Source organism: Prunus avium, chromosome 4, assembly GCF_965620075.1.
Source record: "Prunus avium chromosome 4, drPruAviu1.hap1.1, whole genome shotgun sequence".
NCBI classification, from domain to species: Eukaryota; Viridiplantae; Streptophyta; class Magnoliopsida; order Rosales; family Rosaceae; genus Prunus; species Prunus avium.
The window spans coordinates 35,048,588-35,060,141 of NC_142287.1; the positions used below are offsets into that span (position 1 = coordinate 35,048,588).

Here is an 11,554-nt window from a genome sequence, read left to right on the forward strand (position 1 = left end):
GAAAGAATACGAAGCCTTACCGTATGAATATGAGGCTGTCCACTTGGTATCCTCACCCTGTCCCCTCCAAAAGTGAAAAGTCCAGAAAGCCCCTTTTTCCTACTATCACGGTCAGTCACTCACAGGCTCACTGTGATTGCACTCAAAGCTCCTCCTCCTTCTTCTTCCACCTCCAAACCCCGAAGCTCTCTCTACCAGAGTCTCTCTCCACATGCGAATGTGATCCCTCCAAATCCCCGCATTCTACAATGTCGACGCTATCTTCACGGATTTTCACCATCACTGACCAATCGAAGCTCGCATCTTCATCCTCCACCTTTCTGTTCCCTCTATTTCCCTCACATTCTCGAAGCTTCTCACGGTCATCGCGATCATCGATCCTCTACGGCCGCACTCATGTTGCCAAACCCATACGCGCCTCCGCTAGCCAGCTGCCCTCCGCCGCTTCATCTGTCACCGTCGAGAACTCAGAGTCCGAATCCGACCCGTCCGGCACGCTCTTCGTGATTCGAGCCCGAAACCGCATCGGCCTCCTCCAGGTCATCACCGGCGTCTTCAAAGTCCTCGGCCTCCACGTTGAAAAAGCTACCGTCGAGTTCGAAGGCGACTTCTTCGTCAAAAGATTCTTCGTCACCGATTCTCATGGCGCGAAAATTGCTGACCCGGATAGCCTAGATAGGATCAAGAAGGCCCTGACCGACGCCATCGAAGACGGTGGTACGGTCTCGATGGGTCCCACCAGTCCCACCACGCGAGGTGTGATGGTCCGCAGGCCCGGGTCGGGTTTGGGCATGAGCTTGGGCTCCGATAGTGCCAAGGCTGAAAGGATGTTCAGGCTAATGGATGGGTTTTTGAAAAATGACTCGATTAGTCTGCAGCAGGATATTCTTCGTCACGTTGAGTACACAGTGGCCAGGTCCCGCTTTAACTTCGATGATTTTGAAGCTTATCAGGTAATTTTGTTTTCTTATAGTAATCTTTGGGCTTATGTTTTCGAATAGTTTGATTTTGTGGTTTCCAAAATTGGCATAACAGGGCACAGTTGAATGTTCTCAAATTTGGCGGGAAATGTTCTTCATTTTCGTCATTTATCATTATTCTGGGTTCCCTGAGTTTTACTGTAGTTATCAAGTGTTTGCATATTTATTTACACTTGTTATGATTATTTTGCAGGCCTTGGCGCATAGTGTAAGAGACCGGTTGATTGAACGTTCGCATGATACTCAGCTTTACTTCAAGAGGAAAGACCCTAAGCGCGTATACTTCCTCTCGTTTGAGTATCTTATGGGTATTTATGTACTTCCATCAGAGTTGTTTTATACAATCTATGGACTTTGGATGATGCTAGTGTCTGTTAACCTCAAGCCTCTCTAGACTAATTGATAATGTTTCATTTTGATCTTGTATTGAAGTGACTGCTTGTTTTCCATGAGTTCCGAATTTAGTGCTGTATATATTTCCTTGATGTAGTTGCTGGCTTGCCGCTGAAATGCTATTTGTTATTGAGCTGTCAGGTCGTTCCTTGTCAAATAGTGTCATCAACCTTGGTATCCGGGATCAATATGCAGATGCTTTAAGCCAGCTTGGTTTTGAGTTTGAAGTTTTGGCAGAGCAAGTTAGTATGCACGCCTTTTTCTTTTGCTGACGTCATTCCCCCATTATGATCTCTTATATATACCATGCACACCATGGTATATATACTTAATTTAGCAATTTATTCTGCTATGGTAAGTGTTTTCCTGATGTTTCAAGGAAGGAGATGCTGCCCTTGGTAATGGTGGCCTAGCCCGTCTTTCAGCTTGCCAAATGGATTCTATGGCAACTTTGGACTATCCTGCATGGGGGTATGCCGACTCTCTGTTAGCATATACTAATCTAATTCATTATACCCCCATCAATTTGTTGTCTTTAATACTAGGATGACGGTCCCTTTTAGCTCTTTGGTCTCTTTCCTCCTCCAAGACAGTGAAGTCTAGGGAAGCGACGGTTACCTCCAATGTATAACATATTATTCCTGCTTGATAAACAAATGCGGCAGACATGATTCTTTACACGTTATAAATTAGAATAGAAGCAGTCTCTGGAGAGAACTCAAAACTCAAATAGGCTAGTGATCCCATAGGAAATGCTTTGATGTGCCTCACTTTTCTTATGCGTTATAAGAATGTGCATGCTTAATGGCTTTGAGAACTAAACTTATTAATCAATATGAAAACTCCACACCATTTTTTTTATGGAACTAGTTTTTTGCCAACAATTTCTTACATGGGATGTAATTTGGTGATGTTGCCTCTTCAATTTGCAGTTATGGACTACGTTATGAATATGGATTATTCCGCCAGGTTATACTGGATGGCTTCCAACATGAACAACCTGATTTCTGGTTGAACTTTGGAAATCCTTGGGAAACAGAGCGGGTTCATGTAACGTATCCAGTGAAGGTATGCAAATACTACTCCTATTTTTAAAGTGCTCATTGAATAATCGAGGTTGTTTTGATATTCATTATATCTCCTAAAACTTCAAAACCTTTTGCTAACTTCTGTTTTTTTTTTAATATACATGGATAAGTTCTATGGGGTCGTTGAAGAGGAAAATTTGAATGGAGAAAAATGCAATGTTTGGATCCCTGGAGAAGTGGTAAGACAATGAACTCTTTTTCCATTAATTAAGGCTGCATTCGTTTTACAAATCCTCTGATATTGTTTAATTCATATATGCAAGATGGATTGCATCTTGTAAACATGATGAATATAATTGGTTATTTCAGCTTAGTGGTTTGTCTCCACACTGCTAGGTAGAAGCTGTGGCTTATGATAATCCCATACCTGGTTATGGAACAAGGAATACTATTACTCTCCGTTTATGGGCCGGAAAACCAAGTGATCAACATGATATGGTAATTTTTTACTAACATTAAACATTATGCATTTCCAGAAATGCATTTTTAATCAATATCCCACGGAAATCCCAAATGAAAGAGTAGCTACAGTATTCTCTCCTCCAATTGTTCATGTTTCAATAGAATCCATCTCTTGCCTCCTATAAATTTTAGGTGAGACTAATTTTTCTATGCAATGATCCGCACATGCAGGAAGCTTATAATACTGGAGATTACATCAATGCTGTTGTTTGTAGACAGAAAGCAGAAAATATAAGTAGTGTATTGTACCCTGATGACCGTTCGTTTCAGGTTTGCTTGTTTCTTCTTAATGCCTTTATTTATTGCTTATTTATAATATATTTTGAATATGTGTTGTGTTGTACCAAAAGATGATATGTTCATGCAGAAACTGGCTACTTCAATGAGATGAAGATTTTCCATTATGCCTATCGTTAAGGTTTTTATAGATGCTGGGACAGTTTATCAACATATTGTTATGTAGCATTCTGTATAAGAATTGTACGGATAGCTTGAACTCTCAATCTTTAGGATTTTGGACTATAATAATCATGCTGTTATTTCCCTGCGTTTCTATACCTTGTAAACATTAAACATCTTTGAGGTCTTGGGTACATGATAGTTTCTTTCTTTTCCTGCATTATGTTGGAAATCATGTTTACTTATTTGAAGAAAAGAAACATGGTTTTATCATTATTATTCTTTTGTTTTATCTGCATGTTTCTGAGAAAATGTAGCTTCTTAGAAGTTTGGAGAAAAGTCATGAACTCAGTTACGTGGTTTCCATGGGGATGACTCATATATATTCTCATTTGTTGCTTAGCATGTTTCCCTTTTCTCTTTATTTTGTATTACAGGGGAAGGAACTGCGATTGAAGCAACAATATTTCTTTGTCTCAGCATCCATACAAGACATAATTCGGAGATTTAAAGAGGCTCACAGTAACTTTGATGAATTTCCAGAGAAGGTCCAAGTCTTAATAATATGCGTTTTATCATACGTTGATTTCTAGGGAATAAACCATGTTATTACCCTATCTGGCAGCTTGTTTTAGCTACAATGAACTTATATATATTACTTTCCTCTGATAGTCGTTCAGGTTTGCTTTTCTGTTTTTCCTTTTTTCCTTGGCTCATTTTTCCTCGTCTTAATTAGGTTGCTCTGCAGCTCAATGATACTCACCCATCTCTTGCAATAGCTGAGGTCATGAGAGTGCTTGTTGATAAAGAGCATTTGGGTTGGAATAAAGCGTGGGACATTGCTTGCAAAATCTTTTCGTTCACAATACATGCAGTAATTGCTGAAGGGTTGGAGAAAATCCCTGTTGATTTACTGGGCAGTCTTCTCCCACGCCATTTACAAGTGCGATTCTAAAGACTCTTTTTCGACATGAAGAAATATTGATTTAATTGCCATATATATTACAAATTTACATCAAGATAGTGTTCTGCTAGGTTTTTGGAAATTTTTTATCAATTCGTGCACCAGTTCATCTTTACTCCTAGAGTTCTATTTCCATCAGATTGTTATGCTTTCCTTTATACTGAAGCAACCTTTTAAACTAATTATAATAGAATTATCTGTTCAATAATCATTATTTTATGAGATTATTATTTTGTCACTCAAATCATTGTGGTGAGGTTTTTATTGCTCCAGATTATATATGAAATAAACTTTAAGTTTGTGGAAGAGTTGAAGAAGAGGATTGGTTTAGATTACAATCGGCTATCCCGAATGTCAATTATTGAGGAAGGCGCTGTGAAGGTATGTTTAAAACCATATTGTATTTGATGGTATATTTGATTGTATTCTTGATAGATATATGATTTTGGGCTTACAATTGTGGTTGGCGTCTGGTATTATCTGTAGTAGTTTGTAAACTCTACAGTTAATCCGTACACCATTGTGCTTCTTCTTGCAATCATATTATGTCCCCTATGCATAATACTCTCATAAATGATGTCATAACAAAAGAAGAGCATAGAAAAAGGGGCATTTGGAAATCTCTGCAAGGCAGTCTTTTATACTTCAATGAGTTTTTGGCTTCTTTTACCCCTTTCAAAAGTACATTCTTAAGGTGTTTATTAAGGATTCTTTGGTCTTCTTAATGAGAAAATTTTTGTTTAGCAATTTGACCTTTAATTACCATTTGATTTGACAGAGTATCCGAATGGCTAACCTGGCAATTGTATGCTCCCATACTGTGAATGGTGTTTCCAAAGTACATTCAGAATTGCTAAAAGCAAAATTGTTCAAGGTACTATGTGTTCCTTGCATCGTTGTCTTTTCCCTTGTCTTATGACAAAGTTGAAGATATCTAAATTCTTATGATACCTTAAATTAGGTCATCTGACACCTCTTCTCTTTCACAGGACTTCTATGAGCTGTGGCCTCAGAAATTTCAATGCAAGACAAATGGTGTTACCCAGGTATAAAGTTCTTAGCATCTTTTATATAGTACTTGCTAGTTTCATTAGACTATTCAATCTGTTTATGTGGTTGAAGAAGAATGGTGAGATACACACCTCCAAAGACGGGTTTTTATGACCTTTGTAGTTTGTGCTGTTATAGTCATCAAATAGGGCTTATGGAGCAGAGTGTTCGACATAGTTTAAGCTTTTAAACCACCCCAGTTGAGCAGTAAATTGGGATGCCTCAACCTTTCTGGCAGTTTTCTTTAATATGTCTGAATTAATGTTTGACTCTGATGCTCTGTTGGTGACCACTTAATTTGGATGCATGATGCTGTGGAACTTAGAATAGATTCCTGTACAATCTGTAATCTTGGTCTGAGAGGTTTCTATTTACGCATATACATGCATACATACACGTGCTTATAGTTTTACTATTATTGTTATTATATGGCTCATAACATATTCAAAGGTTGTTCTTATGATGCATCGATGAATCAGGGATTCATCATTATTCTTAACAGTATACAGTTTATATGCATGTATGTGATAATGTACTGACATTTGATTTCTCAGCGCCGCTGGATTGTGGTGAGTAATCCTAGCCTCTGTGCTCTTATCTCAAAATGGCTTGGAACAGAAGCTTGGATTCGTGATGTTGACCTTCTAACTGGCTTGCGAGCATATGCAGCAGATCCTGACCTTCAACAAGAATGGATGATGGTACTCCCTATGCTTGATATTTGTACAGCTGCTTTTGGCTTCTTTTGTATTATTATTATTTTGTATTATTATTATTGTATATATGCTCATGTGGTAGGTTAAGAAGGTTAACAAAATGAGGCTCGCTGAGTACATTGAAGCGATGAGTGGTGTGAAGGTTTGGTCACAAGTTCTTAGAAGTTCTATCCTGTTCATCTTTTCTCTTTTGTCTAGAAGATTGTCTAATAGATTACACTGAAATTTATCACTTTCAACTGCAGGTTAGTTTAGATGCAATGTTTGATGTGCAGACAAAGCGAATACACGAATACAAAAGACAGCTGCTTAATATACTTGGCATTATCCATCGATATGACTGTATCAAGGTGAATCTGATTTTCTATGGTGAAGAACTTTCCATTCTATATTTTTTTTTAACTTATTAACAAAGAATTACCTTATACCTTCTTAAGGGAGCTATCACCATCCTCCAGTATTGTGCATGCCGTTTTCATCTTCTTGTCGCAGTAATTTAAGAAGTTGTTGGACAGTAATTTGTTGATTTTTCAATGAGATATGATGTGGAGTTGGAGCTTTCTTCTCATGTTTTTTCTTTTTTGGTAAGAGCTTTCTTTCCTTTTTGCCTCCACTTATAAGATGAGCACTTTGCTGCAGAACATGGAGAAAAGTCAAAGGAGTAAGGTTGTACCTCGTGTCTGCATTATTGGAGGAAAAGCTGCTCCCGGTTATGAGATTGCCAAGAAGATTATTAAACTTTGTCATGCTGTAGCAGAAAAAATAAATAATGACACTGATGTCGGAGATCTTCTGAAGTTGGTAAGAGAAAGAATTATGCATCTTTCCATGCGTTCTTCCTATCTGGTTTTGTACAAATATTGAGAGGAACTAGCATGAGTTAAAATCTCTGGTTTTTCACTCTACATATGGATACAATTATCTTCTATTTGATGTAATTTCTCTGTTATTCCAGGTTTTTATTCCTGATTATAATGTATCTGTTGCTGAATTGGTAATACCTGGGGCTGACCTTTCACAGCATATAAGGTTTGCAAACTTTGCAGCATCCAAATTTGATGAAACCCCAAAAAACACAATCTTTCAAAATACTTATTGGAGTTTCTTGGCCAAACTTCAATGTTATTGCGATTTTCATATTTGATATCTCAACTTGTGATGATTCCTTTGCAGCACCGCAGGACACGAGGCCTCTGGAACTGGAAGCATGAAATTTCTTATGAATGGATGTTTACTCTTAGCTACAGAAGATGGGTCTACAGTTGAAATTGTTGAAGAAATAGGAGCAGACAACCTGGTAAATGTTATATGAAGTTATACAAACATACCACTGTGATATGAATTGATCTTTGACCTTCTCTAAAGATAGATGACGTTTGACTTTACATAACATGAGCTTCCGTAGAGAATGGAAAGTCCGAATGAGATTTATGTAGCCAACTTAATGTAGTTGAATTCAGCTTAGCTGATTGTGATGTCAAGTATTGTCGATCAACTGAAATTTGCTTTTGCTGTAACTTCTGCAAGATGGAATCTGTGTATTGACTATTTCAAGATTTTAGATTGGTATATACTTGTTTGTAGTATAGCAGAGATAATTCTCTTAGAACTTGCTTTCTCCAGTTTTTGTTCGGGGCAAAGATTCATGAAGTTCCCAAATTGCGTGAGGAAGTATCTCCTAAAATGCCACTGCAATGTGCACGTGTTATAAGGTATGCAATTACAGTCACTTCAATCAATCATACTCACTTAGCCAGTTAGTGATTGGGTGACCAGTCTAGAATTTTCAGATTCTTTAGAAGGCATGTGTTTGAAGTCGTTTTTGACCATTGAGTGATGTTGTTTGAGCAACAGTTTCCTCAGGTTCTAATTCTGCTGTGATATTTATTATGTGTAGGATGGTCCGAGATGGCTATTTCGGATTTAAAGACTATTTTGAATCTCTATGTGATACTGTGGACGGTGGTAAAGACTTCTATTTGCTTGGCTCTGATTTTCAAAGCTATTTAGAGGCTCAGGTAATTATTTCTGTTTACTTGGCAGTCCCAACCCAAAGCATATATATGCAGTTTGAGTTTGGTGTTGTATAACGTACTATGGTGCGTGGGATTTGAATCTATATGACTACAGGCTGCTGCTGATAAAGCATTTGCGGATCCAAATAAGTGGACTCAGATGAGCATCCTTAGCACGGCCGGGTCGGGGAGATTTAGCAGCGACAGAACAATCCGAGACTACGCTGAGAAGACTTGGGGAATTGAACCATGCAGATTCCCTTCTGATGGCTAGCTCACCCTCATCCACACCCCAGTAGCAACATTTTACAGATTTGAATCAATGGTCAATAAGCTTTCTAATAACATATCTGTTCCAGATAAGGAGCTGTGAGCATGTGGCAATGAGAGGGCACTAAAGAGACAGCTACCACTAGTTGTGTATATATAGTTCTATTGCAATTCAAAGTGTAATAACTATAGGCTATATACCTATAGCCGCAAGTAAAAATTTTAAGCTGTAAATTGCACATTTACAATTTATTGAGTTTTACAAAAACGACCGAGGGATGTAACGTGTTCTTTGAGGATGCCTTCAGTTAGAAGAACACTGATTCTACTTTCTACCCAAGAGGAAATAGACTACTGATTTTATAATCAATAAAATTGTTTTCTTCTTATTGGCCGCATTTCATAAAATTCAAATCAGCTCGCTGCAATGTATTTATTAATTTTATTTTCTAAGTAAGGACCAAGGTATTAACTTTTTATTTTTCTTAAGTTTGAATACTAGTGTTATTAGAAATTTAACTTATCTAACAGATTATGTAATTAAAAGAAAAAGAATTGAGCTTAACCTTTAAAACATCTTTTCAAACCAAAAAGTAAAATAAAGAAATCTATATATACATATTAACAGTATAGCCGCGCGGCTATACTATTTCAATATACGACATGTCGAACATATTTAAAGAGTATCGCCGCGCGGCTATACTGTTATAATATACGACATATCGACATATTTAAAGAGTATAGCCGCGCGGCTATATGTTTTAAATATATTTCCAAAAAAATAAAGAGGACCGCCTAGGCGGCCGCCTAGCGCCTACCTCCTCTCAAGTCAACCAACCTCATCTCGATTCTTGAGATAGAGAGATAAGTATGAAAAAAATGGAAGACACGACATGGGAGCAAAGGCTCCATGCATTAACTCATGTCCTAATCAACCCAACAACCACACCACCTCTTCACTCTCAGTTCTTCATCTCCACCCAAATCCCATGCTACCTGAACTGGGACTACCCACCAGTCCTCTGCACCAAATCCGCCTTCCCTCCTATCCATCTACAATGGGGCATCTCTCTCTTCCTCAAAAGGGTCTCCAGATTTGGGCTTCCTGAGACTTCTTGGAGGTCCAAATGCCCTTATCACCTGCCCCCGCCATTGATTCTTGCAAAAGGAACAGAGGAAGCTCAGTGGGGTGATGAGCAGAGGAGAGAGAATTTTAGGAAGAGGATGAGAAGAAAACGCCTTGGGGGTGATGTTAATCCTGTGCTTCCTATTTTGGTTCCCAATCTCTTGTTGCTTTCTCTTCTGTTTTGGAACCCATTTCCTTAAATTAAAAGTGGTTCCTCCTGTTAACATCTTATCCTACTCTTCTTGTATCTGGGTCCTTGAGAAATCTATGTTTTATTATTAATGCTTTTTTCTATATATATAAAAGAATGGGTTTATAACTTTTTATACTAGCTAGCTTTCAGCTGAAATCAGTAGTCTTTTACAGATAAATGTATTATTAATTTTGAGCTCCCACTAATTTTTGTTCAAAACTCAAGTCTGCAAGAGAAACAAAAGGAAAGGACAGAGAAAAAAAAAAGAGCAGAAAAAACGCATTTGAAAGGCTGAAACTATTCCTTCCGCTAATCGCGCAACAAATATCACATAATTCAATAAAAAGAACAGTGAAAAGAAATATAAAGAAAAAGAAAAGGCTCTAGCTGCTTTGTCAAGCACAGACGTTGACAAAAGCATCTTCCTTTGTTTATTGCTGTGAGTGAGGAAGGGAGGGATGTTGGTGGGTGAACCCCATTTTCCATTGAGGAAGGAGGTTGAGGAGAGAAAAGAAAGGACAATGGCCCCCACCCTTTGTATCAATCTAGTGCTTTAATTCTGCAACTGCTGTAACCAAACATTGAAGTCTTACTTGCCACATGCAAACTTCAATCACCAAATGCCACATGAAAGCTTGATTTGAAATTTGGATCTTGGTCCTCTTGCCTCTTGGATGCCTTGAGACTTCTTTATGTTTTGTTTATCTTTTAAAAGTCTCACTTTGTTGGTTGTTTTGTTTGGGTAAGTTAACCACTCACTGAGACTGTTGAAAATCTCACCAAGGCTTAAGTAAATTTGGTTTTAAGATGTCGAGTGGAGTTATCACAGTGGTTGTGGCCCTCCCCAGCTTTGGCACCCAAGATCGAAACCCCAGAGTGGTTTCTTTCCTTCCAATGTAACCAGAAAAAAAAAACTTGGTTTTAAGATAATTAGAAGGGAAAAAAACAACTTACATAATGTGAGATTTATAAGTTAACCTAAAGGGCTGCTTTTTCAAAGGTTTTTTTTACAGCTTTAAGACTAAGCTCTTTTTCAGAGGAAGGTGCCAACACGCTTTTGCTTTCCAAAATCAACTTCAATGATAGCATGTACCTGTTCTTTCTTCCCTTGCTTTGGCTTTTCATGATGCAACTAGAAGTAATGCTTTGAGTTTTTTGTGGGAGGACAGGAGCTAGTGGTGCATGCAGGCATCGAAGCTTCTTTAACCTTCCTCTCTTTTCCTTTAAAAATGACCTTTAGAAAAATTGAATGTGACAGAAGTTGGGAAATTTAACAAAATCTAACCAACAGGAAATTTCAATATCATCTGCTGACAAATTTCATAATTTAGCAGTGGACCAACCCAGTAGCTGGGATCTACATATTAGCAGATGAGATTTTGGTGAAGTATCTATCTACTAGTCACCAAGTGGACCCCTATATCGAATGAGATTGGTATCAAGTATTTATCTATCTGTCCATCTACTTGGTTTTGGTTATGCAACTTAAATATTCCAACTAACAGAAGAAGACACTACTAATGCTGGTTTAAATTGAAGGAAAGCAGTAAATGAGCTGAACCAGAAGAAGGTTAGAGTTTCGGCTTTCACTGCACTCATCAACAGCTGAGAACGCGTCAAGCACTCACACGGAACTGAGGGTAGCACAACTCTAAAACATGACAGGGACTTAGAACATGAGTCTTTCAGTCTTGAGTACTCTTTCTTTTGCAGTAGAGGTTAGATACGTATCTTAAATTTGACAAAGCAAAGAGGGCACATGCTGCGTGCTGCGTGCGCCATATGATATTATATGCATGCCCCACCCACTCCACAATCCACGCATAATTACACGGCCATGTCCATGTCATGGTTCATCTTTGGCACCGTGTCCTTAATTTCCAAATTATCCTTTTGTG

General features: G+C 38.1%; 2 protein-coding genes across 2 annotated transcripts; both read left to right on the top strand.

Moving 5' to 3' along the window:
* Positions 1-5: 5 nt before the first annotated feature.
* Positions 6-8,726, top strand: LOC110770405 (uncharacterized). The gene is made up of 22 exons (XM_021974547.2): positions 6-953; positions 1,174-1,288; positions 1,515-1,615; positions 1,753-1,844; positions 2,306-2,441; positions 2,572-2,640; positions 2,798-2,899; positions 3,095-3,193; positions 3,760-3,870; positions 4,059-4,265; positions 4,560-4,667; positions 5,065-5,160; positions 5,276-5,332; positions 5,891-6,037; positions 6,135-6,194; positions 6,298-6,402; positions 6,692-6,853; positions 7,008-7,081; positions 7,226-7,349; positions 7,676-7,764; positions 7,950-8,070; positions 8,183-8,726. Exons 1-22 carry the CDS (start codon positions 24-26, stop codon positions 8,339-8,341), a joined length of 3,264 nt encoding a protein of 1,087 aa, XP_021830239.2. The 5' UTR covers positions 6-23; the 3' UTR covers positions 8,342-8,726.
* Positions 8,727-9,122: 396 nt separating this feature from the next.
* LOC110770394 (uncharacterized) lies at positions 9,123-9,794 on the top strand. The gene has a single exon (XM_021974528.2). It carries the CDS (start codon positions 9,208-9,210, stop codon positions 9,661-9,663), a length of 456 nt encoding a protein of 151 aa, XP_021830220.1. The 5' UTR covers positions 9,123-9,207; the 3' UTR covers positions 9,664-9,794.
* Positions 9,795-11,554: the final 1,760 nt, after the last annotated feature.

Coding starts and splice junctions, on each gene's coding strand:
- LOC110770394 (XM_021974528.2), top strand. CDS start 9,208: ATGAAAAAAATGGAAGACACGACATGGGAGCAAAGGCTCCATGCATTA.
- LOC110770405 (XM_021974547.2), top strand. CDS start 24: ATGAATATGAGGCTGTCCACTTGGTATCCTCACCCTGTCCCCTCCAAA. Junction 4,266..4,559: donor TTCTCCCACGCCATTTACAA/GTGCGATTCTAA, acceptor TTATTGCTCCAG/ATTATATATGAAATAAACTT. Junction 7,765..7,949: donor CAATGTGCACGTGTTATAAG/GTATGCAATTAC, acceptor TATTATGTGTAG/GATGGTCCGAGATGGCTATT.